This window comes from Oncorhynchus clarkii, chromosome 32, assembly GCF_045791955.1.
Source record: "Oncorhynchus clarkii lewisi isolate Uvic-CL-2024 chromosome 32, UVic_Ocla_1.0, whole genome shotgun sequence".
Lineage (NCBI taxonomy): Eukaryota > Metazoa > Chordata > Actinopteri > Salmoniformes > Salmonidae > Oncorhynchus > Oncorhynchus clarkii.
This window is the reverse complement of record NC_092178.1, coordinates 14,802,657-14,821,440: the sequence shown is the minus strand read 5'-3', so window position 1 is coordinate 14,821,440 and position 18,784 is coordinate 14,802,657. Positions and strand designations below refer to the sequence as shown.

The 18,784-nt window shown below is 45.0% G+C and overlaps 1 protein-coding gene across 1 annotated transcript in view; it reads left to right on the top strand.

The window, feature by feature from the left end:
- Positions 1–6,411, top strand: part of LOC139392222 (zinc finger protein 385D-like) — a 40,521-nt gene extending 34,110 nt beyond the window's left edge. The window contains exons 5-8 of the mRNA XM_071140054.1: positions 4,306–4,563; positions 4,949–5,130; positions 5,366–5,470; positions 6,060–6,411. Coding sequence (XP_070996155.1) covers positions 4,306–4,563; positions 4,949–5,130; positions 5,366–5,470; positions 6,060–6,299 — 785 coding nt within the window. The 3' untranslated portion in view covers positions 6,300–6,411. The remainder of the gene's footprint in view (positions 1–4,305; positions 4,564–4,948; positions 5,131–5,365; positions 5,471–6,059) is intronic.
- The last annotated feature ends 12,373 nt before the right edge of the window (positions 6,412–18,784 follow it).

Here is an 18,784-nt window from a genome sequence, read left to right as displayed (position 1 = left end):
TGGATGTCCAACCATCTTTGTGGTACTAGTTTCATTACATACAGTCGAGAAGAACTACTGAATATAAGATCAGTGTCAACTCACCATCAGTACGACCAAGAATATGTTTTTCGCGACGCGGATCCTGTGTTCTGCCTTACAAACAGGACAACGGAGTGGATTCCATGCAGCGACCCAAAAAAACAACTCCGAAAAAGAGGGAAACGAGGCGGTCTTCTGGTCAGACTCCGGAGACGGGCACACCGTGCACCACTCCCTAGCATTCTTCTTGCCAATGTCCAGTCTCTTGACAACAAGGTTGATGAAATCCGAGCAAGGGTAGCATTCCAGAGGGACATCAGAGACTGTAACGTTCTTTGCTTCACGGAAACGTGGCTCACTGGAGAGACGCTATCCGAGGCGGTGCAGCCAACGGGTTTCTTCACGCATCGCGCAGACAGAAACAAAAATCTTTCTGGTAAGAAGAGGGGCGGGGGCGTATGCCTTATGACTAACGTGACATGGTGTGATGAAAGAAACATACAGGAACTCAAATCCTTCTGTTCACCTGATTTAGAATTCCTCACAATCAAATGTAGACCGCATTATCTACCAAGAGAATTCTCTTCGATTATAATCACAGCCGTATATATCCCCCCCCAAGCAGACACATCGATGGCTCTGAATGAACTTTATTTGACTCTTTGCAAACTGGAAACCATTTATCCGGAGGCCGCATTCATTGTAGCTGGGGATTTTAACAAGGCTAATCTGAAAACAAGACTCCCTAAATTTTATCAGCATATCGATTGCGCAACCAGGGGTGGAAAGACCTTGGATCATTGTTACTCTAACTTCCGCGACGCATATAAGGCCCTGCCCCGCCCCCCTTTCGGAAAAGCTAACCACGACTCCATTTTGTTGATCCCTGCCTACAGACAGAAACTAAAACAAGAGGCTCCCACGCTGAGGTCCGTCCAACGCTGGTCCGACCAAGCTGACTCCACACTCCAAGACTGCTTCCACCACGTGGACTGGGACATGTTTCGTATTGCGTCAGACAACAACATTGACGAATACGCTGATTCGGTGTGCGAGTTCATTAGAACGTGCGTTGAAGATGTCGTTCCCATAGCAACGATTAAAACATTCCCTAACCAGAAACCGTGGATTGATGGCAGCATTCGCGTGAAACTGAAAGCGCGAACCACTGCTTTTAATCAGGGCAAGGTGTCTGGTAACATGACCGAATACAAACAGTGCAGCTATTCCCTCCGCAAGGCTATCAAACAAGCTAAGCGTCAGTACAGAGACAAAGTAGAATCTCAATTCAACGGCTCAGACACAAGAGGCATGTGGCAGGGTCTACAGTCAATCACGGACTACAGGAAGAAATCCAGCCCAGTCACGGACCAGGATGTCCTGCTTCCAGGCAGACTAAATAACTTTTTTGCCCGCTTTGAGGACAATACAGTGCCACTGACACGGCCTGCAACGAAAACATGCGGTCTCTCCTTCACTGCAGCCGAGGTGAGTAAGACATTTAAACGTGTTAACCCTCGCAAGGCTGCAGGCCCAGACGGCATCCCCAGCCGCGCCCTCAGAGCATGCGCAGACCAGCTGGCCGGTGTGTTTACGGACATATTCAATCAATCCCTATACCAGTCTGCTGTTCCCACATGCTTCAAGAGGGCCACCATTGTTCCTGTTCCCAAGAAAGCTAAGGTAACTGAGCTAAACGACTACCGCCCCGTAGCACTCACTTCCATCATCATGAAGTGCTTTGAGAGAGTAGTCAAGGACCATATCACCTCCACCCTACCTGACACCCTAGACCCACTCCAATTTGCTTACCGCCCAAATAGGTCCACAGACGATGCAATCTCAACCACACTGCACACCGCCCTAACCCATCTGGACAAGAGGAATACCTATGTGAGAATGCTGTTCATTGACTACAGCTCGGCATTCAACACCATAGTACCCTCCAAGCTCGTCATCAAGCTCGAGACCCTGGGTCTCGACCCCGCCCTGTGCAACTGGGTACTGGACTTCCTGACGGGCCGCCCCCAGGTGGTGAGGGTAGGCAACAACATCTCCTCCCCGCTGATCCTCAACACTGGGGCCCCACAAGGGTGTGTTCTGAGCCCTCTCCTGTACTCCCTGTTCACCCACGACTGCGTGGCCACGCACGCCTCCAACTCAATCATCAAGTTTGCGGACGACACTACAGTGGTAGGCTTGATTACCAACAACGACGAGACGGCCTACAGGGAGGAGGTGAGGGCCCTCGGAGTGTGGTGTCAGGAAAATAACCTCACACTCAACGTCAACAAAACTAAGGAGATGATTGTGGACTTCAGGAAACAGCAGAGGGAACACCCCCCTATCCACATCGATGGAACAGTAGTGGAGAGGGTAGCAAGTTTTAAGTTCCTCGGCATACACATCACAGACAAACTGAATTGGTCCACTCACACAGACAGCATTGTGAAGAAGGCGCAGCAGCGCCTCTTCAACCTCAGGAGGCTGAAGAAATTCGGCTTGTCACCAAAAGCACTCACAAACTTCTACAGATGCACAATCGAGAGCATCCTGGCGGGCTGTATCACCGCCTGGTACGGCAACTGCTCCGCCCTCAACCGTAAGGCTCTCCAGAGGGTAGTGAGGTCTGCACAACGCATCACCGGGGGCAAACTACCTGCCCTCCAGGACACCTACACCACCCGATGTCACAGGAAGGCCATAAAGATCATCAAGGACATCAACCACCCGAGCCACTGCCTGTTCACCCCGCTATCATCCAGAAGGCGAGGTCAGTACAGGTGCATCAAAGCTGGGACCGAGAGACTGAAAAACAGCTTCTATCTCAAGGCCATTAGACTGTTAAACAGCCACCACTAACATTGAGTGGCTGCTGCCACCACACTGACACTGACTCAACTCCAGCCACTTTAATAATGGGAATTGATGGGAAATGATGTAAATATATCACTAGCCACTTTAAACAATGCTACCTTATATAATGTTACTTACCCTACATTATTCATCTCATATGCATACGTATATACTGTACTCTATATCATTGACTGTATCCTTATGTAATACATGTATCACTAGCCACTTTAACTATGCCACTTTGTTTACATACTCATCTCATATGTATATACTGTACTCGATACCATCTACTGTATCTTGCCTATGCTGCTCTGTACCATCACTCATTCATATATCCTTATGTACATATTCTTTATCCCCTTACACTGTGTACAAGACAGTAGTTTTGGAATTGTTAGTTAGATTACTTGTTGGTTATTACTGCATTGTCGGAACTAGAAGCACAAGCATTTCGCTACACTCGCATTAACATCTGCTAACCATGTGTATGTGACAAATAAAATTTGATTTGATTTGAAAGTCTACATTTCTATTTCATTCCCATTTTAGTACATTTATCAGTCAAAACATGACACCCACCCTGTATTCAAGAGCATGCTGTCTCAACAGATGGCTGGCACAACACAAACACCTCAGATGATGTAAAATAGGGTCTAAGCTACAACATATGCGAATATGAAAAAATGTGGACACATTTTAGATAATTGAAAAATAAAAAAAATAAAAATGTTAAAAAAATTAAAAATGCCATAATTGCTATAAATAAATAAATCAATAAAACATTCAATAAATTATAGAATTGTTTGACAACCCTGTTTTTGTAAACTTTTAAAGGACATCAATCTCAACCGTTTATCTTTTCCAGTGATCCAAAAAGGTTAACTTTCAGGACTTCTATCTCTTGAATATTTTGAATGTTCCAAAAAGTAACTTTCTGAGCAAGTCAACAATGGGCAAATACTGTATGTAATGAAGGTTTTGTTCAAATCAAAAGGAGTGCTGAATTCAAGTGGATTTACCCCATAGGAAGTCTTGGATTATTACCAAGATTACAGCTAATGAATCTCACACACACTGGTGTGCTTTTATCTGTCTCATTGAGTTATGGTAAGAGTTGAGAAACTTGAGATGCTTGCGAAAATGGGCCCTGGTCAAAAGTAGTACACTAGATAGTGAATAGGGTGTCGTTTGGGACGCAGACCCTGCAGTGGTAATCAGCATTAGAGACTCTGTTAGAGTTTGATGTAGGAGAGAAGAAAGCATCAGAGTTAACTTATCTCCCCTCTCTCTCACCACCACTGTCACACACACAAACACTCTCCCCACTAATTCACCATTCACCACACTCAAATTCGTTTTAATTTTACGATGACAGAAAATGGAGGGATAAACCCTTATCACGATGCTCTTTTCTAATCTTCTGTGTAGATGTCACAGCCGGAGCCGTGTTGTCACCACCCTCTGCCTCTAGGGTGGTTCCATCGACCTGCAGCCCATCTGTATCCATGGAAATGCCCTCTGACCCTTCTCTGTCACTCTGTCCCCTGGTGGAGAAGGAGAAGGAGATGGAGGGAGAGGTGGAGGAGGTTGTGGAGTCGGAGGAAAAGAAGGCTAAGAGACTACTATACTGTTCTCTCTGCAAGGTGGCGGTCAACTCTGCATCCCAGCTACAGGCTCACAACAGCGGTGAGAATGAAGCTTTACTGACCTGTTTGTGCACAGGTGTGTGTCATCATCATGTTTCAACAAGTCTGTCTTCTTAATCATTGCTCTCATCGGGTCAATACCACACCAATCGATCACTCACTCCCTATTCCCAAGGGCTAGGCCATTATTGCCATCTTGATCTGACAGGTAAAGTGATGAAGTTTGATTATACCCTGATGAAGACAGCTTGGCTGTCGAAATGTTGGATATTAAATATTTGTATCTGGGAAAAAAACAACCAAATAACGCATATTACATTTTTGCTTCTGAGCTCCTAGAGTGTGATGTCCCACTTTGTTAATACTGTACTTAGTTGGCGTCTCTGCTTCTAACCTTTGACCCATCTGACCTTTCACCCTGTCAGGCACGAAACACAAGACAATGCTGGAGGCCAGGAGTGGCGACGGAGCCATAAAGTCATTCCCCAGGTCAGGGGTCAAAGCCAAGCTGGCCACTCCCACTGAGGTGTCGACTGGGCTACAGAACAAAACTTTCCACTGTGAGATCTGCGATGTGCACGTCAACTCCGAGACACAACTCAAACAGGTTAGTTGTATACTCTATTTAAACTGAAATCCGCCCTTTTATGACTATTTATACTTCTGCGTTCCAGAGATGAGAGGAAAAAGATGGATTTTAATTAGGTTTAGTGTTTCCGTTAACTTCCTGTGACCTGATGAATCTATGAGCTAGACTGACCCATGTGGCTAAGACATCTCCTTCTCCCTCATCCCTGTCGCCCCCCCACTCCTCTCTCCACCCGCCCTCTCTCTCTCTTCAGCACATCAGCAGTAGAAGGCATAAAGACCGTGCAGCAGGGAAGCCAGCCAAGCCCAAGTTTAGCCCCTATGGTCTGCCGCCTCAACGAAACCAGAATCTGCAGACAGTGAGTACCACATTATTGTCTTTTGGAAGTACTTTACTGGAGGTTTTGTTGTGGACTGTTTGTGGTTTACATCTGGTATGATTGGATTGGAGTTGTTTTGCAAAGTGTTGTAGATTGTGGAACAGGTGTGATAGCGGTATGGTTGTGATCACGTTGTGATTTAATTGTAGACCGGTTGTGATCATGTTGTGATTTAAATGTAGACAGGTTGTGATCATGTTGTGATTTAATTGTAGACTGGTTGTGATCATGTTGTGATTTAAATGTAGACTGGTTGTGATCATGTTGTGATTTAATTGTAGACTGGTTGTGATCATGTTGTTATTTAAATGTAGACTGGTTGTGATCATGTGGTGATCATGTTGTGATTTAATTGTAGACTGGTTGTGATCATGTTGTTATTTAATTGTAGACTGGTTGTGATCATGTTGTTATTTAAATGTAGACTGGTTGTGATCATGTTGTGATCATGTTGTTATTTAAATGTAGACTGGTTGTGATCATGTTGTGATCATGTTGTGATTTTAATTGTAGACTGGTTGTGATTTAATTGTAGAAGGGTTTTGATCAAGCTGTGTGTGGTTTCCAGGTTGGGATCACTCTGAGGAAGGAGGACTTGGCAAAGCCTCTCGTCTCGCGCCTCTTACAGAGCCATCTCTCCCTCGCTGCTGCTGCTGCCATGGCAACCCTGTCCCCGTTCCATTTGCTCCCTGCCCCTACATCTGGCTCCGCCCTCTTTCAGACTCAGCCCCTCCACCAGACCCTATTACATCCTGCCCCAGGACCTCTCCGTACGGCACATACATCAGTTCTGTTCTCACCGTACTGACTCAGACCTGAACCAGATTTGGCCTACTCCTGACTCAGACCCATGTCAGATGGACCAGAACCCAACTCTGTGGGACCAGTGCAGACAAACTGCAGTCTGTAAAGTTGGAAACAGAGCTGGGATCAGATTCAGAGTATTTATCTCTACTGACCATCTTGGACCAGGGTGTCTATGTTGGTTTTTGTGCGATGCTTGAGTGTGTGCGTGTGTGTGTGTTCATGTGTTCGTTTGTGTGTTTGTCATGAAATACGAGTATTGTTTTTCAAAAACAATTTGTTGCTTACCTTGATACTAATCCCTCTTTGGGTCCCGTTCAAGAATTTCTCAAAAACTGAAATGAATTAAGAGACGCCGATCCTTCATTTTGGCTTCAAACGATGGGCCTCAATTATTTATTACTTAAAGTACAGGTAATCCCCTTGGCTTTACTTCTTCAGATAAATCACAACAGGAATGTGCTCCATGACCGTTAATTTATTGTCTGGGAGATGCTGCTGTGCACAGGAGGACCCAGGCCCCATGAATCTCTGTAGAGATCCATTTAATCAGACATATGTTGGTATATCTAATGTTTTGGTGGGAGGTAGTCTATAAGAAGGGGTTAACCCCTATCAAATACAACTATTTGATAAAGGCATCCTTAACAGGATTTTTTACAATATACATATATATATATACATATATGTTCTCTGTGGAGATGGGAGAACCTTCCAGAAGGACAACCATCTCTGCAGCACTCCATCAATCAGGCATTTATGGTAGAGTGGCCAGACAGAAGCCACTCCTCAGTAAAAGGCACATGACAGCCCCCTTGAAGTTTACCAAAAGGCACCTAAAGGACTCTGATCATGTGAAAGAAGATTATCTGGTCTGATGAAACCAAGATTGAACTCTTTGGCCTGAATGCCAAGCGTCACGTCTGGAAGACACCTGGCACCACCCCTACGGTGAAGCATGGTGGTGGCAGCATCATGCTGTGGGGATGTTTTTCAGCGACAGGGACTGGGAGACTAGTCAAAGTAAAAAAAGATCCTTGATGAAAACCTGCTCTTGAGCGCTCAGGACCTCAGACTGGGGTGAAGGTTCACCTTCCAACAGGACAACGAACTGAACCACACAGCCAAGACAATGCAGAAGTGGTTTCGGGCCAAGTCTCTGAATGTCCTTCAATGGCCCAGACTTGAACCAAATCGAAAATATCTGGAGAGACCTGAAAATAGCTGTGCAGTGACACTTCCTATCCAACCTGACAGAGCATGAGAGGATCTGAAGAGAAGAATGGGAGAAACTCCCCATTGGTGTGCCAAGTTTGTAGCGTCATACTAAAGAAGACTTGAGGCTGTAATTACTGTTTAAAGTGCTTCAACAAAGTACTGAATAAAGGGTCTGAATACTTCTGTAAATGTGATATTTCCAGTTTGTTTTTTATACATTTGCAAATAAACATTTAAAAACCTGTTTTTGCTTTGTCATTATGGGGTAATTTGTGTAGATTAATGATTTTTGTTTAGTTGAATATGGATGTAATATAACAACATGTGGAAAAAGTCAAGGGGTTTGAATAATTTCCGAATGTACTTCATCTAAGGAACTGTTTCAGAGGAAGACGTGTTTATAATCTGCTGAATCCCAGTCGACCTTCAGTGACTAAGAATACCAGCATACATCTGAGAGAAAAGTGCTTTTTGGGGATTCTAGTGGTACATGTAAAGTGCTTTTAGCCTAATGGCCACGATGAAGGAAGGCTCTTATATAAACAACATCCCACTCATTAGATCAGATCTCCTGCTGCTCTTACGGATGTGCTTGAAGGATCTAAGAAGCACTGCCCATTCTCTTCAACTCAGTGGTTTGTTTCCAGTGGTTTGAGATGAGATTAGCAAAATGGATTGTGTGTGTGCATGTAACATTTTAGATATGCTTCAATTGACCACTTCAATCATTTCAGAGGTCATGACCTTTATGTTACCTTTGAACCTACTGCATTGCTCATGGAGTGGTCATGGAGTGGTCTCAGAAATAAACATGATTCCTGCTATATTTTAGATATGCTTCAATTGACCACTTCAATCATTTCAGAGGTCATGACCTTTATGTTACCTTTGAACCTACTGCATTGCTCATGGAGTGGTCATGGAGTGGTCTCAGAAATAAACCCGATTCCTGTTATATTAGAAACTTTCACCGAAGTCCGCCACTAATGCTAATATCTACTCACAGTTGCTCCAGTACTAATAACTAAATTGGCCTGGCAAGAAAATCACCCCTCGCTCGATCACAGCAGCATCCTCATCCTCCCTCTCAACATGGCTGCCATATTGCTTACATTCATTCTCTGGAGCCGTGATTGAGAACATCTGTGTGTGGGATACTCAGGGTAATATTTAATATTCCAGCGCTTGTCAGACAACAGACCCCCTTTTAGCCCTCTGGCCAAGCCGGGCTGCTCTGCTCTTCACCTCATTCTGTCTCTCACTTCCTCTCCCTTTCTTTCTCTCCTTCTCCCTCTCCTCCTCCATCTCAATCTCTCTCTTGCAGTCTCACTCACGCACACACACAATAAAAACAACACACGAAGAATCTGAAAGCGCTTTAAAGCAACAAAAAAATACAAGAACTTTAGAGAAAAACGATTTAATTCATGAGATGGAAGGTCATAAGAGGGTCGGGAAAGTTCATGGCTTGAATGTTCATTGGAGGAAGGTGGTCAAAGGGGGCAAGCAAACTAAGATGGTCTCTGAAGCAAGTCTGGGGGGCCGGTAGGCAGCACGGTGTAATCTAGGTGTCTCACCATCCCTGCTGTCTGTGTGGCTTCTCCATGGTAGGATTTGGATTGAGTTTAAACTAACCTACTCCAGTTCATGGAATCTGTATAAGTGTAGCTAGTTATCTACTCCTTCAGTACTAACAAAATTAATCACCCACTTGAGTGAAGCTGTGGCAGTCAAGTGGTGCCGGAAAGCACACCACATTTCAATAATAACTCAAAAGTAGCCTTCCAACTTAGTCTTCCCTTAGATCCTCATCACTGCACAAATCTACTGTGCCGTCTTGCTTTCAGCTTCTCTCCATCCTCAACCTCCGGACACTGGCTGGCATTCGAATCAAAACAATTGCCAGCTAGCCAGCTAACATTAGCTAGCTAGCCAAACAAACAAATGGCTTAAGTCTGTAACTGAGGTGGCCTGTAATAATAAAAAGAACGGACACAAGTTTATGTCTGCAAAGTTCTGGCACTTTCTTTATTCTGAAGAATGTTTTTTTTTTCTCTTGTTCAATTGTCTATTTTCTTGATTGTACTTTTAAAACCTTCACATCAAACAAGTGCACACTTTCAATTACACAACATAAATGCACTTTACCTCAAGCAGAATTCTAAAATATTCCACAAATAACCCTGTCTTACTGTATGATTTCAAATGAAAACCAAAATGTATATCACATTCATACAACAGAAACCTTTATATATGAAGACAAAAATAACTGAATGTATTTCTACATGCTGCTACTGATATAGAAAACTGACAACAATACATTCAGCTGTAAAATAGTGGCACCTCCGTAAAATCGTCTCTCTCTCATGCACCAGCACTGTCTGCACTAAAAGTCCACGGTCCAGACTGAGCGTGCACGGCCAGTTTACCAGCTCATGAGCACAATTTTACATAAAACCAATAACACGTAAAACAAACTCAGAAATTCCTAACAAATGGATTCTTTATAAAATCTCCTAGACAAAATTCAGTACAAGTGAGCTACTCAGTAAACATAGTCTCTGTGACTTGTAAATTGTTTTTACCTCAGCTAGCATCAAGCTAACATATACTCTCACTCATTGTAAATCATGTTCTTCTCTCACTCAGTTCGACACAAAACCAACACAAAACCATTCCTAATGTGATAATACCTTGACAAAGTTGTTTTACAGCATGTTATTACATATTCATTCTATATTAGAATGTTTGGAAGTTCTGTTACATACGTGTAATAGTAAAAAAATGGACACAAGTTTACTGTCTGCAAAGTTCTGCCACTTTCTTTATTCTGAAGAATGATGCATGCGCTTGGCCAGAACTTGCTGTTTCTCCTATTACCACAGTGCAACAGCGCCATCTATAGGCCTGATGGAATACTAATGCTAAAGCATGCAGAATATGCCATTTAGATTAATTAAGACAAATATATAAACAAATTGGTTAAAAAAATATCAAAGGGGTGTCTGTTTTTAGTGAGTTTGTTTTCAACCCAGTACACTCTCCCCTCCTCTTTTTGATGACTCCTGACATCTATTTGTTTGCTGTCTATAGTCAAGTCAATTTCTATTCAGTGTCGAGCATGTCCAGACAAGTGGTGTTCCTTCGTGCCAGTAACCTCCTTGTAACACTAGATAAGTCATTATGTTTCCAGGCACCATGTAAAAATTGAGCACAACTGCGTTTGCTCCTTGCCTCCATAACTGGTATGACAGTTGTGTTACGTGGAGTGGAACAGGGGAACCCAAGAACAGACTCAGACGCAAAGACTGGGATGAAGTAACCAAGGTATTTATTGATACACAGGGGGAAGATGGAGTGCAGACCAGGGGAAGCTCGGGCGGGTTGCAGGAAACCAGGTGCGGAGGCTGAGGCTGGAGCGAGAGGGGTTGGAACAGAGGTAAGCAGGTCCGGAGGGGGAATCCAAGGGAGCAGTAGAGTGGGGTAACCAGGACAGAGTAGCAGGATGACGTGATGTAGGACTGGAGAGAGGAAGCAGAGTCAGAGCGGGCAGAATGACCAGAGATTACGATCTGGCAGCGTGGAAGTGGCAGGGCTGAGTATTTGTAGAGGTCTTGATTATGGAACAGGTTGCAGCTGGTGGGGATCTGCACTGACTCCAGCACACCTGTCTCCGCCCACACAATCACACACACACAGAGAGAGGGGGAGAGGGAGAGAGCACTAAGGGAGTGGGGCAGGTCAAGGAGACACAGAATGAGCAGTAGAGGGAGTGGCAGGAGCAGATGTAACAAGTTGTCCCAGACTCTCATAGCTAAGCATTTCTCTGGGCCTTCCAGTGCGCTTGGACCTTCTCACAGGTAAGTATTCCTTTCCATTGACCTCTTGCCACTGTACTAGCACAACATCTTGGAGTTCCTCCTGCACTTCATCCTCCACTCCGTGCTGTTCAGGTCCTTCAGACTGCTGCTGGATCTATTCTATTTTCTGTGCCACTGTAGGTCTGAACTCCTGAGCAGTAGCTTGCAGTCTGGTATGTCACTCTGGTTGACTTGGTTGTTGTCTGACATCGATCTGATGGACCCGAGGACTGTGCTGGTTAGTATAGTAGCTTTCCTCTTCATCTGAACTGTCAGATTCTTGGTCAATCAGGTTACTGATGGTTGTCTGTTTTTGTCTTGCTGTTTTCACAGGTTTGGATAGAGTGTCTTGATGCACTGGCAAGTCATTTACAGGTAACAGGAGGTTCCGGTACAGCACACACAGAGTGTTGTCTCCAGACTCTGACTGGATGTTATACACTGGACCCTCTCTAATTCTCTCCACAACTCTATGTATTGTCTTCTCCCAGTAAACACAGAGTTTCCCGGGGCCACCTCTTTCCGATAGGTTCCTCACAAGGACTCGATCACTTTCACTGTTCTCAGAAGCGATTTTGTTTGCATCTTGCATCTTTGTTGCCCACTTCTCTACGGATGTTTGTTGGGTTCTTGTCACTATTTCTGGTTCGAGGTTGAACAGTAGGTCGATAGGAAGGCGTGGGGCTCTGCCATACAGGAGGAAAAATTGTGAGTATCCTGTTGCCTCGTGCCTTGTACAGTTACAGCCATGGATGATGTTTGGTATAAGGTCTTTCCACTCTGTCTTCTTCTCTTCTTGCAGAGTACGGAGCATCTGCAGGAGTGTTCTATTAATCCGTTCCACAGGGTTACCATGTGGATGGTAGTGTGAGATCCCTGCAAATCCATGAGCGTGTGAGATCCCTGCAGATCCCTGAGAGTGTGAGATCCCTGCAAGCTGCTGGAGTCTCTGGAACCGGTTGTTCGCGAGCCCTTGGTCGTGGTGAAACTTATTAGGGTAGCCAAACAGAGGAACGAAGTCTTGGAATATCTTCTCAGCTGCAGTTTTTCCTGACTTGTTCTTCATTGGTTAGGCCTGTGCAAAGCGTGTGAAATGATCGACCAGTACAATAATGTATTCATAGTCTCCTTTGCTTGGCTCAAGGTACATGTAGTCGACAGAGAGAAGCTCAAATGGTGCACTGATGGTGATAGAACCCATACGTGCTTTCTTTGGAACACAGGGACTGCAACGATGTGCGCTGAGAGTCAGGAAGCAAGAACAGGAGTGAGTGTTTTAATAAATAAACAAAACAATTAACATGAAACACAAACAACGCACCAACATGAAACAGAGACAATAACACCTGAGGAAAGAACCAAGGGGAGTGATAGACATAGGGAAGATAATCAAGGAGGTGATGGAGTCCAGGTGAGTGTCCTGAGGCGCTGGTACCCTTGATGATGGTGACAGGTGTGCGGGATAATCAGTAGCCTGATGACCTAGAGGCCGGAGAGGGAGTATACGTGACAGGTGTGCGGGATAATCAGTAGCCTGATGACCTAGAGGCCGGAGAGGGAGTATACGTGACAGGTGTGCGGGATAATCAGTAGCCTGATGACCTAGAGGCCTGGAGAGGGAGTATATGTGACAGGTGTGTGGGATAATCAGTAGCCTGATGACCTAGAGGCCGGAGAGGGAGTATACGTGACAGGTGTGTGGGATAATCAGTAGCCTGATGACCTAGAGGCCGGAGAGGGAGTCTACGTGACAGGTGTGCGGGATAATCAGTAGCCTGATGACCTAGAGGCCGGAGAGGGAGTATACGTGACAGGTGTGTGGGACAATCAGTAGCCTGATGACCTAGAGGCCGGAGAGGGAGTATACGTGACAGGTGTGTGGGACAATCAGTAGCCTGATGACCTAGAGGCCGGAGAGGGAGTACACGTGACAGGGACGTTTCTGCTTGATACATGCACACTGTTTGATGACATAGTATTTTATTTCATGCTGCCAGTGAAATGTTTCCCTGACTAGATGGATCACTTTGTCTGCTCCGTCGTCATGTAAGTTCTTCAGCACCACTGACTTCAGCTTGCTGGTTAGTTAGTACAAGTTGTTTTCGTTTTCCTGCCTTTCTGTACAGGATTCCATTTTCCATGACCAGCTTGTTCCACTCACTAGTCTCTTTATTTCTGTTCCGGTGAGCTTTTTCTCTTTCTCATTTGGATTCCATCTTGTTTTTCAGTAAGATGATTTCTCTGAATGCAGCATCCTCGTGCTATGCAGCCTTAATATCCTCTGGTGTGATGGCAGGCACGCCTTCAGGTGACACACCACCCTCTCTAGAGTTGACTTGCAGCACAGCCACCCATGGAAAATCCAAATTTTTCACTGCTCTGCTTCCTTGCCATTCCGCTGAGATTACTTCTGGTGAAATAGATTCTGTGTATTCACCCACGTGGTTGTGGAGAACGACAGGACAACGAGACAGTATGTCAGCGTCTGCATTCATTTTCCCAGGCCTGTATTTCAAGTCGAAGTGAAAGTCAGCCAACTCCCCAACCCAGCGGTGACCTACTGCATTGAGTGTAGCTGTGCTCAGAACATAGGTCAAAGGGTTGTTGTCTGTGTTTACGGTATAAGGTGGGTGCATAGTATAGATAGTCTCTAAATTTGTCACAGATCGCCCATTTAACTGCTAAAAACTCAAGTTTGCCAGAATGGAGGTGGTAGTTTTTCTCTGCTTGAGTTAACGATCTGGACCCATACCGATTACACATAGTCTCCCATTCTGATGTTGGTAAAGGACAGCCCCTAGACCCTCATTGGAAGCGTAAGTGTGGAGCAAAAATGGTAAGTCACAGTCTGGGTACGCTAGTATGGGTGGATTGGTTAGCATGTCAACCAACTTGGCTATGATGGCTCTGTGTACAGCCGTCCACTGAACTGGTGTCTTGGGATGCCATTGTCCATCGCTAACCTTTTTGGCCTGGGTTTTTCCTTTGGTTGATTTGGGCTTTTCTTCTGATGGACTTTGTAGCAACTCAAATATGGGTTTGGCCATCCTGGAGAAACCTTGGATGAACGACATGCAGTAGCCGAAGAATCCCAGCAGTGTTCTGACCTCTCCAACTGTCTGTGGGTCCGTCTCCTTTAGCTGCAACACAGCCTCCAAGTATTTTGGGTGGATTTGTACTCCCTTGCTGGATACGATCTGACCTATGTACCTCACTTGGCGTCTGAAGACTTCACACTTTTCGGGCCCAGTTTGATACCGTGCTTCCTCATCCGACTAACCACTCTTCTTAGGCCTTCCACATGTTCACTGAACGTCTTGGAATAGCAGAGAACATCGTCCAGATACGAAGATCAGCTGTCGTCTCTCATGCTTTCTGGAACTCCTTCCATACACCTCTGGAAAGCGGGTGGGGCGTTGGTCATACCAAAGGGGATGCGAACCAACTCATATAGACCCCAGGGGGTGCTGAACGCGGTGGATAGTCTTGAGCATTCATCGACAAAGCCTTGGTGGTAAGCACTGCCTTGGTCGAGTATCAAGAACCATGTGTATCCCCCTAGGTTATCAAGCAGGTCTTGTAAACCTTGGCAACGGATGATAGTCAGGGATGGTCTTGCGATTCATCTCCCTGAAGTTGACACATAAACACAGGCTGCTGTCCTTCTTGCACACGCAGACCACCTGGGATGAATATGGAGATTTGTTGATCCAGCCTCTCTCCAGTAGGTTTTGGACATTCTTTAATTTCTTTGTATAGAGGTTTCGGAATGGAGTTGTAACTTTTCTGGACAGGCGTGTGATCCTTCAAGTTGAGTTTTAAGGTTCGGAATGCAGCCCATATCTCCATCTTCCTGTGCGAACACATCAGATCCGTCATATAGCATTCTTCTAACTATTTTTTGTTCCTCTTCCTGTAGATGTTCTAAGTCAACAGGCGGGTGCCATTTTTCTCTGAACCCAACTGGTGTGTGACACTCTCTTCTCATGGTGAAGCTGAGTGGAGCATTGAAAAGCATTAATAGACTGACTCACATGCTTTTTCTGACAGTCAGGTGCTGTGATGACAGGTCTGATGTCGTCCATCAACTCTACCCAACCCAGCACTGTTCTCTGAGAGAGATAAATGTCATGTTGTCTGGAATTCTGAATTTGAATCTTTACCACCATCGAGGCTCCACAGGACACATCCACGAGGCATAGAAACAGCTGAAAACCTTCTGGGCAATGGCTGTCCATGGCTGTCTCGAACACAATTGTTCCTCACTTCGGCCAGGCCCTGATTCTAAATTTTAACTCAGCTATTTGACCTGTAGGAATGGTAAGTCCTTTCTTTCACACTTTTAGACACTTTTAGACTTTCCAGATAGCTCTGAGACATTTCTTCATTGGCCATCACTTTAATTGCAGAGACAATGGTTTCAACCGCTTTTTATTTTACATTCATCAACTCACTCAGCAGTGCACTGAGATTGACACCATCAGTCTGTTCACTGTTTTCTCTGATGAGTTCCTCTATGACATTAAAGTCTAGTACTGGACAGTCTACACAGCTCTGACTAACTAGCATAGGCACACGTATGGCCATTTCCCATGTTTACTACTAAGAAGCTACAGGGACACTTCAATTCATCCATCAATGGGGACAATAGTTCAGCTTGCTGTAGTCATGTGGAGCTGGCCTTCAGTTAACAAAGTCTCAATGGTTTGGATCTCAACACTTGGCAAAGAGTTCTCTACTGGCAAACAGTGCTGCTACATCAGTAACCCTCATCAACCCAGATACCTGCTCTGCAACCGGGGGTGCTGCATGTGCTGACCAAATCAAAATAAAATCAAATGTATTTATATAGCCCTTCGTACATCAGCTGATATCTCAAAGTGCTGTACAGAAACCCAACCTAAAACCCCAAACAGCAAGCAATGCAGGTGTAGAAGCACGGTGGCTAGGAAATACTCCCTAGAAAGGCCAAAACCTAGGAAGAAACCTAGAGAGGAACCAGGCTATGTGAGGTGGCCAGTCCTCTTCCGGCTGTGCCGGGTGGAGATCATAACAGAACATGGCCAAGATGTTCAAATGTTCATAAATGACCAGCATGGTCCAATAATAATAAGGCAGAACAGTTGAAACTGGAGCAGCAGCACGGTCAGATGGACTGGGGACAGCAAGGAGTCATCATGTCAGGTAGTCCTGAGGCATGGTCCTAGGGCTCAGGTCCTCCGAGAGAGAGAAAGAAAGAGAGAAAGAGAGAATTAGAGAGAGCACACTTAAATTCACACAGGACACCGAATAGGACAGGAGAAGTACTCCAGATATAACAAACTGACCCTAGCCCCCCGACACATAAACTACTGCAGCATAAATACTGGAGGCTGAGACAGGAGGGGTCAGGAGACACTGTGGCCCCATCCGAGGACACCCCCGGACAGGGCCAAACAGGAAGGATATAACCCCACCCACTTTGCCAAAGCACAGCCCCCACACCACTAGAGGGATATCTTCAACCACCAACGTACCATCCTGAGACAAGGCTGAGTATAGCCCACAAAGATCTCTGCCACGGCACAACCCAAGGGGGGGGGCGCCAACCCAGACAGGATGATCACATCAGTGACTCAACCCACTCAGGTGACGCACCCCTCCCAGGGACGGTATGAGAGAGCCCCAGTAAGCCCCTGTAATAGGGTTAGAGGCAGAGAATCCCAGTGGAAAGAGGGGAACCGGCCAGGCAGAGACAGCAAGGGCGGTTCGTTGCTCCAGAGCCTTTCCGTTCACCTTTACACTCCTGGGCCAGACTACACTCAATCATATGACCCACTGAAGAGATGAGTCTTCAGTAAAGACTTAAAGGTTGAGACCGAGTTTGCGTCTCTGACATGGGTAGGCAGACCGTTCCATAAAAATGGAGCTCTATAGGAGAAAGCCCTGCCTCCAGCTGTTTGTTTAGAAATTCTAGAGACAATTAGGAGGCCTGCGTCTTGTGACCGTAGTGTACGTGTAGGTATGTACGGCAGGACCAAATCAGAGAGATAGGTAGGAGCAAGCCCATGTAATGCTTTGTAGGTTAGCAGTAAAACCTTGAAATCAGCCCTTGCTTTCACAGGAAGCCAGTGTAGGGAGGCTAGCACTGGAGTAATATGATCAAATTTTTTGGTTCTAGTCAGGATTCTAGCAGCCGTATTTAGCACTAACTGAAGTTTATTTAGTGCTTTATCCGGGTAGCCGGAAAGTAGAGCATTGCAGTAGTCTAACCTAGAAGTGACAAAAGCATGGATACATTTTTCTGCATCCTTTTTGGACAGAAAGTTTCTGATTTTTGCAATGTTACGTAGATGGAAAAAAGCTGTCCTTGAAATGGTCTTGATATGTTCTTCAAAAGAGAGATCAGGGTCCAGAGTAACGCCGAGGTCCTTCACAGTTTTATTTGAGACGACTGTACAACCATTAAGATTAATTGTCAGATTCAATAGAAGATCTCTTTGTTTCTTGGGACCTAGAACAAGCATCTCTGTTTTGTCTGAGTTTAAAAGTAGAAAGTTTGCAGCCATCCACTTTCTTATGTCTGAAACACATGCTTCTAGCGAGGGCAATTTTGGGGCTTCACCATGTTTCATTGAAATGTACAGCTGTGTGTCATCCGCATAGCAGTGAAAGTTAACATTACGTTTTCGAATGACATCCCCAAGAGGTAAAATATATAGTGAAAACAATAGTGGTCCTAAAACGGAACCTTGAGGAACACCGAAATTTACAGTTGATTTGTCAGAGGACAAACCATTCACAGAGACAAACTCTGATGCAGTATCCAAATCCCAAGATACAAAGAAATACAACTTTTATACTGTCTCAAGATGCAAAGAAATACAACAATACATGACAAAACAACAAATGGTGTCTTTTCCATTTTTAACTGTGTTTTTGGAATTCTTCTCACAGACACAGGAATGGTAACTTTCACACAACAGAAATAAATAACTCCTCTCCTCGATGGATGGAGACACTCAGTCCAAAAACTTGCGGTTCTGACCCATTGCTCAGTGTGTCTTTGGTTGTTGATGTGTTGTTGGTCTCGGTCAGTGACTGATAATAGTATCAGTCAGTCATTGTCTGTGGCTGATAATAGTTCATCAAGTTGATCATGCAGATGAAGTAGATAAGACAATCCCTTGTCCTCCAGCTTCAGTATCTCCTCACCCATGATGTAGTCAAAAAGTTCTGGTTCGTTAGACTCCGATGCCTCTGGAATGTCTCTTTCGCTCTCGTTGTCTAGTGCCATTGATAGTGTGTGCAGCTGGCTTCCATTCATTGATGGGCGGCAGGTAGCCTAGTGGTTAGAGGGTAGGACTAGTAACTGGAAGGTTGCAAGATCAAATCCCCGAGCTGACAATGTAAAATCTGTTGTTCTGCCCCT